The following is a 14,985-nucleotide window of genomic DNA, read 5'->3' as shown; positions in this document are numbered from 1 at the left end:
GTGGCCTCTTTGTGCTGGTGCTAGCCCACTCACATGTGAAAAATGTGGGTCTTGCAGGCCCCGGTGGGTTCTGCAGGTCTGGGCTCTGCAGAGGGGGCTGCTGGGGGTTACGCAGGAAGATGCAGGTTGGCTAGTTTTTGCAAGGTCATTGGTAAAACGAACCTACCGAATGCAAGTGGTCTCGAAGCCCTGACTTGAATCCTTCTGAGACTCTGTGTCCTTGCTCTTGGGCCAAGGCCAAGGGTGACCAACTGCAGCCCTCTGGTGCGTAGAGCCCCAGACCACGAGCACTTACAGGGGAACCTAGCCCTTGTGCCCGTATGTGGGGTGGGACAGAAAAAGCAGGGGTGGTGTCCGAAATATTCTGGGGTTGGTTTCACAGCTGCATCATCCTACAAGTTGAACTCGGCCTCCAGAATGAAAATCTTGAGCCTTCGGGTTTTGATTATCGGATATTATCCATTGCGGTGGAGGACTCAGAAACCAACCCCAGACGCTGAGTACCCCTCCCCCTCCCCCTTCCCCAGCCCCAGCAGGGCGCACTGGGCTTTCAGGGCCCAGTTGCAGCGAGGATGCCGGGGACGGGCCCCGCCGGGTGCAGCATCAGGAGGCCGCTTGGGAAATGAGTGGCGTTGGAAGATGTTTGATGAGACTGCGTGGAAAATGTCTGTCTTTGAAGGTGTTATAGAAAATAAAAAGAGGAGCGTTGAAAACATGGTGCGCATCGCACACAGATGAGTGGAGGTGGTTGTGGCAGAAAAGATGGCCAAGCCCAGCGGGGAGACTGGACAAGGTGGCAGAGCAAAGCCGCAGAATGGCTGCTGGAAGACGGTCCGAGACCCCCAGAGTTGTCCGCTGACCCCGGCTGAGATACTGTCCTGGGGTCCTGCCTCGGGGCCGGGATGGGCCCTGGCGAAGCGCCGGAAAACCATGCGGGCTTCGTTTCTGATGAATCCTGGGTTCCCCTGCGCTGCGCAGCGCCGCGCCGTCTCGCTTTCCCGGACACGGGCTCCACCTACTGCGCATGCGTGCGCGGGGAGGGGCGGGGCGCCGTACGCCGCGTGCGGCGTGCGTTTTCGGCGTGAGGTCCGTTTTCGGAGTGAGGTCCGTGTCCGCAGGAACTGTGCGCTTGGCACCCGAAGACCAGGAACTCTGAATTGTGTCCCTTTCCCCGTAGCGATCGGTGGTGTGCACAGCACCTTCATGTCGCCTCCTAGGCACAGAGCTGCAGCTTGCTTTACAGCGTGTGTGTGTGTTTCTGTGGTGTAAACGGTACTGTGGTGCACAGGCTGAAACATCTGTATCGAGAGGAGACGTTCCTAAAATTGCAGTGGTTGGGACAGAGCAAACAACTTAAAGTTTGATAACATTTTTGGTAATAATTTTCATCATTTTTCTTTTAAAATTTAGCACCACGTATAAGCAGTTTATGCAGTAGAGAGAGAGTATCAGAAAGCCATAATAAGAGTAATTATTTTCAAAATTCAGGTTAACAACCTTGCTTTTTTATTTAAGAGTGAGACTTGTCTTTTATGTTATATTAAAAAGTATGCTGTGGTATCCTTCGAAAAACAGATCTGTAGAATGAACGATTACTACTGCTTTTCCTATAGTTGGGATAGATTCATGTTGATCCTTCCAGATTAAGACTTTGGTAGACATAGTAGAAACAGCATAAATTGATTATATTCTTCCACTTTTGTGTGTTCCCCCCCGCTGGACCTAGAAACCAGATATTAACAACAGCATAAAGTAATAAAAATTAGAGGCAGAAATAAAAATGTTTCTCTTTGTTTCTCGGTAGGGCTCAGCACCACCCCCTTCTCCAACCCCCAACAAGGAGATGAAGAACAAGGCAGTTCTGTGCAAACCTTTGACCATGACGAAGGCAACTTACTGCAAACCCCACATGCAGAGCAAGTCCTGTCAGACAGGTGACTCGCATCCTGACCCTCGCTGAGTGAAATCCATGCTTTTCTCAAATAATGGGCTGCAGAATAGATTTGTTGGGTCACTTTGTCGCTTTCTGTTGATTTTGCTTATCTGGTTTTAGACATGCCTTCAGAATACAGCATGTCATTTAAGATCATTAATAAAGATCAGTCTCTAACAAAGGCCTGCAAGTTATGTCACCAGTGATAAAATGCTGTATCAAAAATTTCCTTGGGGGCCAAGACCCACTAAAGTTACAGTGCTCTTCTGAGAAAACCATCTCTTTGAGTGTGGTCTATAACCATAACTATTGTTGACTTGTCAGAATGAGTTGAAATCATTCAGATATGTATTTTCATCAAATTTAAACGTTAGCTGTTTTCTGATTGTTTGATTAAGTAAACCTTTTTGTGGGGGTGTGAGAGTGTCTGGGACCATATAATACTTTAAAAGATGTTTTTTTTTCTATTTTAAGAAAAGTCTAGGGACTTCCCTGATGGTCCAGTGGTTAAGACTCTGCTCTTCCACTGCAGGGAGTGCAGGTTCCATCCCTGGTCGGATCCCCACGTGCCACGTGGCCAAAAAAAAAAAAAAAGTCTAAATTCTGTTTGTGCTCTCTATAACTTAGGACAGCTACTGCATTCAGTTTTGTTGTTTTTGGTTTTTTTGTTTGTTTGTTTTCGGCCACGCCACGTGGCATGTGGGATCTTAGTTCCCTGACCAGGGATGGAACCTGTGCCCCCTGCACTGGAAGCATGGAGTCTTAACCATCGGACTGCCAGGGAAGTCCCTGTTGTTTTTAACTTACCTAATTTTGTGAAAACTGGGAACTTCTTTTAAATGGGTACTGAGGCACTTAAATTTTTCTTTGTTACCAAATTACTTTGACTGAGCAGCTGTGTTTAAGTGGTGGTCATGGTTGACGTTGCTCCTTGAACACGTTCTGTGCCCCCAGATGGTGAGTGGAGGACAGAGTATGTCCCGGTGCCCATCCCAGTGCCCGTGTACGTGCCGGTGCCCATGCACATGTACAGCCAGAGCATCCCTGTGCCCACGACCGTTCCTGTGCCCGTAAGTCAGACTTTCAGCTCCCCTTCCTCCTGAGATCTCTCAGGTGCAGGCGGGGCAGCAGTGGGTTGGCGGTGACTGCTTCAGTGACACTGGTGGGACAGAGGGTGGAGGCTTGGCTTTTCATCAGCAGTTCACTTGGGTCTGGTTGAGGCTTTGCCAGGGGTTGCTGTGTGTGTGATCAGGTAAGTGCTCGTCCTTGAGAGTGAAGTTCAGCCAATGTCTGCACCTGCTTTACACATACTGTGTAAACATATTTGTGTTCATTTTAGAAAGAAAGATTTGTGAACCGTAAGGTTTACAACTGATACATGGAATGGAGGCTCATATAAATGTCATCCCCTGCAGTGCTGGGGACACTGTGTCAGGGCTGGCCTACTGTACTGTAGTCCCCTGGTGACAGAAATGCCTCAAAAATTACTTGTTACTTCAAAAAGTAGCTGCTTGTATTCGGGGCTTTCTTTGTGATACTTAACATACGTGTTCTTCCCAAAACTTCTGACCAGTGCAGCATTATGAAGTAGATCATGTGTCAGAGTGATTTTTAATTTGGAAAAATACCTTGTAATGTTAAGTGAGCCTGAGAGTAAGTCCTTTGGTTACTTAGGTGCCAGTCCCCGTGTTTCTGCCCGTCCCCTTGGACAGCAGTGAGAAGATCCCTGCGGCAGCCGAGGAGCTCAAAAGCACAGTTTCTTCAGATCCCCTGGGCACAGAGCTGCTGACAGTGACCGACATGGCTGAGGACGAGGGGAAGGCAGAGGGCACCGACATCCACAGTGAGTCCCCCGCTGCTGGGGGGGGGGGACGACATCGGGGTTGGGGGGCTGCTGTTAGAGCGAGGCCGGCTGTCGCTGTGCTTCAGCCTGAGCGGGTGTGGGCACGCTGCAGCACAAGTGGATTTCGGGTTATGAGGCCCGCACTGTATCTAGCAGGTGCTCCCTGACGTCGAGCCCAGGAACTTGTACGGTCCCTGTTTTAATTGCTAACAGGATTTAACTTGTAAAATCGACTCTAAGTTATTCTTGTTTCAGTGGACGAGCTCAGACACAAAAGACTAAGTTGCAGTAGGCTTTTATAACTCAAACTCTTATTTTATGATGGTTATCCCCAATTTTGTTTTATTGATTTATGCTAAGAAAGTAAGTTGCATTATCTAAGCCAGCGTTGTCTTAACTTCTACTAGGGCAGTGCTTGCCAAGCGGTGTAGCAGGACATGTGTCTGGGAATGCTTCTCCTGCCTCAGCCCTCCGGGGCTGCCCTGAGCTTCCTGCTCCCCTCACCCAGAGCACAGGGCGTCGCGCAGGGGCAGTGCTGGGCAAGCACTCGGTTAGGGAGTGGGAAATGGATTTAGTGGGTTGCAACCAGTGTTTTCTGGGTTTTTTGTTTTTTGTTTTTAAAGAAAGAAAGAAACGGAAAAAATATGTCAGCATGAATCCCTCCTAGAAAGGGTATTGTTTTGTGAAACTTTTGTTTCCATTGTGTATGCATGTGTCTCTGTTTCCCACCACTACCCTGAACTCAATAAAATGTCTTTTTTCACTGGGTTGCAGTACAAATGTGTTTAAAGCAACCAATCAAAACGTTAAAAGCCGGTTGTGACTAAGCCTATATTGAATGATGTGAAAACCTAGGTCACAATTCAAAAAGAATGTTGAAAATTAGTTACACATGCTCGTAAGTTTATTTTTGACAAGAGATTGCTCTTAGAAACACTCTACAGAGTTGTTTTACTATTAAAGCATGCTTTTTAACTTTGTAGAGGGGCAGTCAAAACTTACAAGATTGAAACTTTTTGTGTATTCATGATTATCTAATACAGAGTTTATAGTAGCTTACATTTCAAGGTAGCTGCATGCTTTTTCGTTTTGTACATGTTAATATAAGTATTCCTATCTTGCATTTACAATTAAATGGCTTTTGCCAGATTATGTGTAGGTACTGTTGCAGTTTTCTATTTTGATTTCTGATGATATTATGGCTTGATTACAGGTGTAATTATTGAAACGGACATAATTGGTTCAGATCTCTTGAAGAACTCTGACCCAGAGACAGAGTCCAACATGCCTGATGTACCATATGAACCAGATTTGGACATTGAAATAGATTTCCCCAGAGGTAATAGAAATTCTGTTTTATTCTTTAAGTGGAAGTGTGGTTCTGCACTTAGTTATGGTGTCAAAATCGTGGTTATGATCATTAACAATCTAATGTTCATGTCATTGCCTGTACTGTTATTATTGGTCTTTTCTTTTTTACCCAGATAAAACTCAGCAGTTAACTTCCAAACTGAAACATATATTGAATTGTAGGAACTTAAAAGGAATTTCCCAGAGCCTTAAAAGGAAACTTTCTTAAAACTGATTTATTATAGAAACTTTTACAGATACATATTATAGAAACTTTTACAGAACTTAAAAGGAATTTCCCAGAGCCTTAAAAAGAAACTTTCTTAAAACTAATTTATTATAGAAACTTTTACACATATAGAAGTGTTGGTGTCTTTTTATTTAAATAAAATATTGATAGTATTTTTCTTAAAATCGTTTTGAAAATTAAGTTAACCTTCAAAGGGAAACAAATATTTTCAGGTCTTTTGTTGTAAAAGAAATGTGTTCTGTTTTTCATTGTTTATTTTCTTTATCGATGGCCAATAAGCATATTGAATAGAATGTAAAGCCTTTTACATTGGAAAAGATTTAATAGATTGAAACTAGACTGAAACAGATTTGTACTGAGACCATTTAGATCTTATAATTAAATTTCAGGTTTTAGTAATTTTTCTATCACACACTTCCACAAAATTCCATGTTGATACGCATTGTACATGTGTTTTTTAAGAGTGGGAACAGGCGTTATCAGAACTTATAGACCAGGTTAGGTAGAGAAAATGGTTTGTCCTCCACCCAGCACAGGCTGCCCTGCGCATGGTGCTTGTGCGCATTCAGCGGGTGGGCCTTCGTTGGCTGAGTTTATATAGCATAAGTCTGTGCTATTACGTTTGAAATGAAAGTTCTTCTGATTCAATTGTCAGCTGCTGAGGAGCTTGATATGGAAAATGAGTTTTTATTACCACCTGTTTTTGGAGAAGAATATGAGGAACAGCCTAGACCTCGATCTAAAAAAAAGGTATGAAATGTAACAGTATTCTTGCATTCACATCCTGTCTCTGTGTAATAGAGGGCAAGGGTACTTGAGCTTCAGTTGTACCTGAGAATGTGGGAAGGTACTTTGTTTTCTGGAATTAAAAAAGACTTAAGAGGTAAAGCTTTTATTACTTCATTTCTAGGTAATAAAAATATATCCTATTTAGTTGTAGTTTCATAGAAGAAGAGTGAATTTTGCAACTTTTTATTTTTATCTTGATAAAAGGTTGTCATTGATAAAAGGTTTACATATTTGCTAAAAAAGTAAATTCAATTATTAGACAACAACTGAGACTGTTTTCTAGGGAGCTGTTTTTTCCATTGGTATTTTTGATGAGGTTGAGGTACACAGTTGTTACATCTGGTCTCGCTGAAGCATCCCAGCACATAGGAAGACGTGCTGGGCGGTTCATTCAGGGACCCCAAATCTAAATGTACAAACGGGTATCACTGTTCCGAATATCAGTAACAACTGTCCGTATTTCTCATTTCCAACAGAAAGCAAGGTTTTCTTTAAAAAAAGATGACTTTCACAAATTTCTCCAAAAAAGAAAGAGAAAGGGAAAATTGAAAAAAGGAGTGAGTACTTGTGGTAGAATGAAATTGGATTCTTACTTGACACCACACACAAAAATGAACTCAAAATGAGTCAAAAACCTAAATGTAAGAACTGAAATTATAAAACTCTTTAAAAGAAAACATAGGCCTAAATCTTCATTAACTTGGGTTAGACACTGTTTCTTAGATGCGACACCAAAAGCACAGGAACAAAAGGAAAAAATAGATGAATTGGGTTATATCCAAATTTAAAATTTTTGTACAGCAAACAGTACCATCAAGAAAGTGGGAAGGGGCTTCCCTGGTGGCACAGTGGTTGAGAGTTCGCCTGCTGATGCAGGGGACACGGGTTCGTGTCCCGGTCCGGGAAGATTCCACATGCCATGGATCAACTAAGCCCGTGAGCCATGGCCGCTGAGCCTGCACGTCCGGAGCCTGTGCTCTGCAACGGGAGAGGCCACAACAGTGAGAGGCCCGCGTACCAAAAAAAAAAGAAAAGAAAAGAAAGAAAGAAAGTGGGAAGGAGTTGAGGAGTCATCTCCTATGAGGTGGTGTCTTTGAGAAGTTCTTCAGTTTCTCTCTTACATTAATATTTTGAATCCTTCTATTTCAGATTTTAATTATTATATATGTATTTTCTCATCAGTGACTCTCAACTCACAGCAGTAGTTAATACGATTCTGTTGTACAGAGTAGTTTATGCAGAAATACAGCATTCCTGGAGAGAGATTTCAAGTAATGTCATAGGTAACTGTTCTCAGATCAGAAATTCCAGTCAGTTCTAATCATGTAAATATATTTCTTTGTAATGTGCATTTGTTGAGAGATGGCTTACATAAAGTCATGAAATAATATAGGCTTAAGAAAAAGAAGATTTGACAGTGGTGTTTTACTACCAGGGAGCCAAGAGGAAGGCAGTGTCAGGGTACCAGTGTCATGATGACAGTTCTGACAACTCGGAGTGCAGCTTCCCTTTCAAGTACACGTACGGGGTAAACGCCTGGAAACACTGGGTCAGAACGAGGCAGCTTGATAAAGATCTCCTGGTGTTAGATGAGCTAAAATCTCGTAAGTGTTCTGATTTTGTTTCCCCTATGTCCTATTTAAAATCAAGGTTTTTATTCATATTTTGGTAACTATTCTTCTGTGCATCCGTTTATGTGCATGAGTGAGCTTGAACACACACACACACACACACACACACACACACACACACACACACACACACACACACACACACACACACACACACACACACACACACACACACAGGCATGCACCGTGTTGCACAAATGAAGCCCTTACGGTAGTGTCGGTTCATGGAGCTCCTGTTGCTTGCTGGTCAGTACAACTCAAACAAACCTTGTTTCCTTATTGAAGTTCATGATTATGATGATTGTGGGTAAAGAAGAAAGTTTGCTCTAAGCAGATAGAGCCCTTTGCAGCAGGCCAGACTCTTTACTGTGCATGGACCAGTCCGTGGCACCACAGAGAGGGTAGAACGTATGGCCTTATGGAGGTGCTAGAGTCAGACTGCCAGGTTCCCTCATGTACTAGCATCTCAGTTCCCCAGCTCTGAAGGGGGGTAACAGTACCCACCTTGTAGGGTTGTCATGAGAATTACATTAGAAAATACATGTAAATTTAGAACATTCCTTCATCCACAGTAAAGGCTTAATGTTGACTGATATTAGAATACCCATAGTATGTGAAAATCCAGAAGGTACTCAAGTGAGTCATTAATTACTATGAAGCTGCATGTACTGTACATGAAAAATATGTTTTTCCTTGAAAAAACAATCAAAGTTTTTGTTATTAACTGCCTTTGATTTTAAAAAGCATGAATGTAGCTTAAAATACTTTACATTTAAATGTAGCTCTTATTTTACCTGTAAATTCTTATACAGAATAAAGTGATTTCAGAAAGTTTCTTAATCTTAAGACAGTAAATAATAATTATTATTTTAAATTTTATTTCCTTTTAGCTAAGTCAGTAAAGTTAAAAGAGGATCTACTCTGTCACAGCACGGCTGAGCTTGACTATGGCCTGGCCCATTTCGTCAATGAGATCCGAAGGCCAAATGGGGAGAATTATGCACCTGACAGCATCTATTATCTTTGCCTCGGGATTCAAGAGGTGAGTGATTTTATGGTTACTTTCGAATATAATGTTGTTAAGAAAGGTTGTTGTGGTAGGTTCTTGGAGAAAAAAAGTGTTTTGCTTCAGGAATATTACGGAACGTCAGGGTTTATTGGCTTACCAAGAAAGGCGAAAGTAATTTATTCGAAAATACTGGGATACTATAAAGGGTTTTCTTAGCTACTTTGTATACAGGTGTTTCTGCTATAATGTGCTGTGTCCCTAAAAGTGAACTTCAGGTTCTCCAAAACTGTGTACCAAAACCAAAAAGAACTTAGGTGAAAAACATAGTTAGTAACAGACCACTCGAAGCTCATGCATCTTTTGTAACAGGACTAATGATGTGTGTGTTTGTTACCATGTATATATATGATAATCAGGTTGATTTCATCCCCACCTTACAACTGCAAATAAATGAATTAACATTCTGAGGCATGGTGTATATATGTATATATAGATCTGTGCTGATATACATGTAAACAGATAAATGACTTTCCTTTGCAAATAGATCTGTTTCATCTCTGCTGTGTTTCTAACTTGTTAAATAGTGTAAGTACTCATTAGTTTGGAATCATCTTATAAAAGATTTCATTCTTTAGAGGTTTTAGGTAAACTTCAACCACGTGTCTGTGAATCTTGAATGAATACATTTCCCATAATAAACATGAAGATCCACTTTCGATAATGACTTTTAGTTTTGAACAGATAGTACAGGTTTGAGCCCAGAGGTCAGAAAAGGCCCTAGCTTTACATCCTGTGTATTTGTAAATGTGGTAAATGACAGGGGGAAATGTTCTTATGTAGAGTTTGGTTTATAGGCCTCAAATTAAATCTTCCGCTGCTCACAGGTAGTAGGTGCTGGAACACGTTACTGGAGAAGCTAGAAGGGTCTTGATTGGCATTTCACTTCCCTCTTCAGGACAGAAGTTTGCCTAAGATCATCCAGCGGTGGCGGGGATAACACATACCTCTAAATCACTGTGTATTCAGAGACCATCACATACTTTGCAGTAGCAAAATATTTATATAGTAGAACTTCAAATACCATTAGAGGTTTGAAAGCTAAATGGATTGTAATATTAATGATTATAAATTATGTCTTCAAGTAGGTTCATTTTTTTCCAATTTTTTAATTGCGGTAAAATACATATAACACAAAATTTACCATGTTAACTGTTCTTAAGTGTACAGTTCTGTGGTATAAAGTGCATTGATAATCTTGTGGAAACATGACCACCATCCATCTTCATAACCCTCTTCATCTTGCAAACCTGAGACTTTGTCCCCATTAAATACTAACTCCTCATCCCTTAGTCCCGCTGCCCCTGGCACCCACCCTTCTTTCTGTTTCTGTGAGTTTGACTCTCCCGGGTACCTCATGTACGTGAAATCAGCATAATGTCCTGAAGTTCATCCATGTTGTAGCACACGTCAGAATTTCCTTTCTTTTTAAAATAGGTTCTTTATAAACTGAAAAATGTTTCCTCAAAATAAATTTTTACTACCAGAACAATACTCTTAAAGATGGTCAAGATGGGGACTTCCCTGGGGGTCCAGTGGTTGGGACTCCGTGCTTCCAATGCAGGGGTCTCGGATTCAATCCCTGGTCGGGGAACTAGGATCCCACATGCCGTGCGGCGCAGCCAAAAAATTTATAAAAAGGAAAAAGAAAAAAAAAAAGGTCAAGATGGTAAATTTTATGTTCTGTGTATTTTTACCACAATTGGAAAACCAGTTGTTTTACTCTTCTCATCACTGGACAGATTTTCACAGGCTTGATTTAATTTTTTGTAAAAGACTGTATGGTATTTATAACCAGCTTTAAAAATAATCTTCAAACTCACTGTGGTGATAAGATGTCTAAAAGTTAGTTTCCAGAAATCATTGCTGTTTGTTGGTACTTCAAGGATGCGTACAGAGGTAGGAGCTATTTTGGAAGAATGTGCGTCTTTCTCTGTGTGATGCGTTTTCTGATTCCGTCCCCGGCTGACAACAAAAGCAGCACGGCTTCCTCTCCAAGCCCTGTGGACGTGTGGGGCAGGTGGTGTGTTGAGAAGTGAGGGTGGGCCAGCCCCTTTCCTCCCTCACAGATGCGGTAGCTAATCCTGTTCTTCCGATGGTGTAAGGGGTGGTGGCTGTCGCCAGAAGTTCACATAATATGGAAATGTCTGAGGAAGAAAAAGGGGCTACGTGAGCCCCACAGTCCCGGTCAGTCTTTCACACGCTGTTCTACATCTGTGTGCGAGTCCTTCACACCACATTTACCCAGAGTGGGTGGTGGGCGCCTGTTCCCCTGGGTCCTCCCACCCCATCGTGCTTGGCTAGATGTGCGTGCATCTCTTTTTTTATGAATGTGGCAAAAGACATGGAACCTTTGTCCCCAAGGACAGGGAACTGTGTTACACACTTCGGTGTCTTTCCTTCCCTCTGCTTCCCAGTCGTTGTGTCAGCCCCTGAAGACGTCTGGGTCAGAGCTCAGTGAATTCAGTCAATGGCGAGCATTCCCTTTGTTTTATAAACAGTGTGCACCCCCCTCCCCCCCGCCGCCAGATCTTATGTAATTGTCCTGAAGAGCTGGTGCTTTTATTTCTAATCTTCCTTCTGACCAGCGGGAGTAACGTTAGGTCAACTCAGATGATGGTGCTCTGGCCTAGTTGCTGGTTAGCGTACACATGGTTTATGTTCTTCATCCTTCTACTTTCCACTTGCTGTGTCTCCAGGTATAAAGTAGGTGCCTTTTAGGCAGCATATTGTTGGGCCTTGTTTTTTATTTATCTTTTTTTTTTTTTTGGCTGCATTGGGTCTTCGTTGCGGTGCACGGGCTTCTCATTGTAGTGGCTCCTCTTGCTACAGAGCACGACACGTGGGCTCAGTAGTTGTGGCTTGCGGGCTCTAGAGCGCAGGCTCAGTAGTTGTGGCACACGGGTGTAGTTGCTCCACGGCATGTGGGATCTTCCTGGACCAGGGCTCGAACCCGTGTCCCCTGCACTGGCAGGTGGATTCTTAACCACTGTGTCACCAGGGAAGTCCCGGCCTTGTTTTTCAAATTAAAAAAATTTTTAATCCAGTCTGATAATATTTGTCTTGGTGTGTTCAGACCAACAAAATTTTTTATTTAAAGAACCGGCTAGTAAACATTTTAGGCTCTGTAGGCCATACTTAATCTGTGGAAAGCAGCCCGGGCGCTTGCACTCTGTTTTAAGAAAACTTGGTTGTATTTGTAAACAGGCAGCGGGCCAGCCTTCAGGACTGTAGTGCAGACCCCGGTTTAGACCTTTTACATTTAATGTAATTAATCACTGGATTGAAAATCCTGCTTGTTTGTGCTTGTTATACAGTTGACCCCCCTTAGCTACAGGGGATACTTCAGGATCCCCACTGGAGGGCTGAAGTCTGTGTATACTACAGTGGCCTCTACACACCTACCTGTGATACAGTTTTGATTTGTAAATTAGGCACAGTAAGAGATTAACAACAATCATTACTAACAGAATGGAATAATTATCATAATATGCTGTGATAAAAGTTCTGTGAATGTGGTGTCTCTCTCTCTCTCTCTCTCTAAAATCTTATTGTACAAATTTAACACCTTTTCCATCTTAACTAAGCACTGACCACCCTCTGTGGCTGTAGCTTTTATAGTTTGAGGTGTGACAGCAAAACTAGCCTGAATTTTTTTCCTGCTTTACGACATCGCAGATAGAAGATTTGTTCTTACCGTGGATCTCAGCAACCTCAGCATCCGATTTTTTTCTTTCCTGATTAAGTCCAGAACTGTCACCTTTTCACTCAAAGGAAGCACTATGCGTCCTCTCTCTGGCGTGTCCGAATTGCCAGCTTCACTCCTCTTGCTTTGGGGTCATAATTATGTAAAGTAAGGGTCACTTGAGCACAAGCCCTGCAACCCTGCAGTGGATCTGACAACCCAGATGGCCACCAGGTGGCTGATGTGCGGGATGTGCCGGACCAAGGGTGATTCACGTCCCTCCGGGCGGGACGACATGACATCGCGAGATTTCATCATGGCTTCTCAGAATGGCCTGCAATTAAAATTTATGAATTGTTTATTTCTGTCATCTTTCATTTAATAGTTTTGGACCTTGGTTGACTGTGGGTAACTGAAACCACAGAAAGTGAAACTGGATGAGGGGTCACTGTATCTGTTCTTTGTGGGGTTTTTTTGTTTTTGTCTTTTTCTGCTTTCTTTTGAATTATTTTTCTGTGATTACATTTATCTCCATCATTGGTTTATTATTTATGCCTGTTAAATTATTTGTAGTGGGTTTGCAGTGTGCGTCTTCAGTTAATCATTATATACCTTCAGACCCTCTTGCCCTGTCTCACGTGTGGTAACCTCAAGCCCTGTGATCCCAGTTTCCACCTCCCGTTCTTTGTGCTGTTGTCACACGTTTTACTTGAGCGTTCTTTTTGCCCACTGGAGATGGAGTTCGCAAACTTTGGTGTTTAAGTCATTCTTTAGCAACCCTCACTGTTAAGGTTTGTCATAGTACGTTGTAAGATTCATAAATTTGCACTAACTCAAGGAGAGTGGGGCACAGAGAGGAAACAAGGGGAAAAGCATCAAGCTCACAGGCTGCTGGGAGAGGCTTCACGCACAGAAACCCTCCCGCCCTGCCCTTACCCTTCGTGTCCGTGGACTGTGTGCTGAGCATTGGAGCCACGTGCTCTGTTTGTATCTGACAGACTGAAGATTCTCATCCAGTTCTTACGTTCTGAGTTCTTGCCTTTGTATTTCAGCTTTGAGTTTTTTAAGTAACAGATTAATTGGTAACTTATGTTTCTTTGATTTCCAGATATATAGAGAAGGCAATCATCTCTTATTAGTATGCTAATAAAGACAAAGACGTAAGACGTTTATTTTTTCCTTAGGAAATAGAGTATAAGTGGTCTGTAATTAGCTCATATAAATCTTAAATCCTTCAAGTTTTTTTTTTTTTTTTTGTAGTACTTGTATGGTAGTAATCGAAAAGACAACATATTTATTGATCCAGGATTCCAGACATTTGAGCAAGAATTGAATAAAATACTCCGAAGTTGGCAACCAAGCATACTTCCAGATGGTAATGCTCCTTTAAATAAAATGTCGCCCACTTGCTGCTGGGATTTTCTGTGTTTATAGAAAGTGTACTAAAGATAATTAGGAAATAATTTAAATGAGAGAGCACTTATTCACGGACACATCGGTCTGTCTTTCGTTGAATTAGAAATGAATGTGATTGATAGCTAGTGTTTATGAAGAACTTTGTAATAAACGTGACCCACTTTCTTTGGAGTAAGAAACTGGATGCTCATTTCTTAAGCCCTCCAGTTGAGATTCTGACGTAAATTTCTCTAAGAAACCTCTGTTTTAGTTGTATAAAGAAAACTTGTTTGAATGGAAATCACCTATTTTTTTTCAGGATTTCTGCAGATGTAAAATTCCCTTCTGACCATGGTCTGCTTGTCCTCTGGAAGACCAGGAGCAGACTCCAGGCCTGACCCCGGGGGTGCTAGCTGTGTAGTCTGTTGTGTTTCCCGGCTCTGTGTTGTTTCAGAGCCGCATAGGTGATTCTGAAATTCATTCCAGTTGATCTGGAGTGAATGGAGGATTGGACTAGGTTTGTTCTTGAATTAACTTCTATCTGTTTCTAGCTGGTTACATGAAAACTGTTTATTGTAATTCTTTAAAAATCTTTCTCTCTATTTAAGGGTCAATATTTTCTCGAGTTGAAGAAGATTATCTCTGGAGGATAAAACAGCTAGGATCACACTCTCCAGTAGCTCTTCTGAATACCCTGTTCTACTTTAACACTAAGTATTTTGGCCTGAAAACAGTGGAACAGCACTTAAGGCTTTCCTTTGGCACTGTGTTTAGGCATTGGAAAAAAAACCCTTTAACAATGGAAAATAAAGCATGTCTTCGATACCAAGTGTCTTCCTTATGTGGAACAGATAATGAAGGTAGTGTAACAGGTTTTCGTTTTGGGATTGTCTGTGGCAGGGACTGCCACTCCTTGCCTTACTAAAGACCACCTGGTCACTTGTTAAGAACCTAAGGACTGTCATTTTCATAAGATAAGACAGCCTATGTTGTCTTAAAATTAGGAATTACCAGAAGCCACAGTTGAGAGCTCTGAAACACAC

The 14,985-nt window shown here is 42.1% G+C and overlaps 1 protein-coding gene across 5 annotated transcripts in view; it reads left to right on the top strand.

The window, feature by feature from the left end:
* Positions 1-14,985, top strand: part of ZMYM2 (zinc finger MYM-type containing 2) — an 84,192-nt gene that overhangs the window by 66,832 nt on the left and 2,375 nt on the right. For 4 of the 5 annotated variants that reach the window (XM_027116750.1, XM_027116749.1, XM_027116748.1 and 1 more), the window contains 9 exons: positions 1,805-1,934; positions 2,888-3,003; positions 3,608-3,776; positions 4,990-5,115; positions 6,032-6,126; positions 7,601-7,769; positions 8,687-8,838; positions 13,808-13,922; positions 14,551-14,802. In XM_027116750.1, coding sequence (XP_026972551.1) covers positions 1,805-1,934; positions 2,888-3,003; positions 3,608-3,776; positions 4,990-5,115; positions 6,032-6,126; positions 7,601-7,769; positions 8,687-8,838; positions 13,808-13,922; positions 14,551-14,802 — 1,324 coding nt within the window. Of the gene's footprint in view, positions 1-1,804; positions 1,935-2,887; positions 3,004-3,607; positions 3,777-4,989; positions 5,116-6,031; positions 6,127-7,600; positions 7,770-8,686; positions 8,839-13,655; positions 13,787-13,807; positions 13,923-14,550; positions 14,803-14,985 lie in introns of those variants that run through there. The other variant, XM_027116751.1, reaches the window with a different exon arrangement.

Source organism: Aethalodelphis obliquidens, unplaced genomic scaffold (assembly GCF_003676395.1).
Source record: "Aethalodelphis obliquidens isolate GAN/ISIS:26980383/991018 unplaced genomic scaffold, ASM367639v1 scaffold16, whole genome shotgun sequence".
In the NCBI taxonomy this organism is placed as follows: domain Eukaryota; kingdom Metazoa; phylum Chordata; class Mammalia; order Artiodactyla; family Delphinidae; genus Aethalodelphis; species Aethalodelphis obliquidens.
This window is presented reverse-complemented; position numbering and strand designations above follow the sequence as displayed.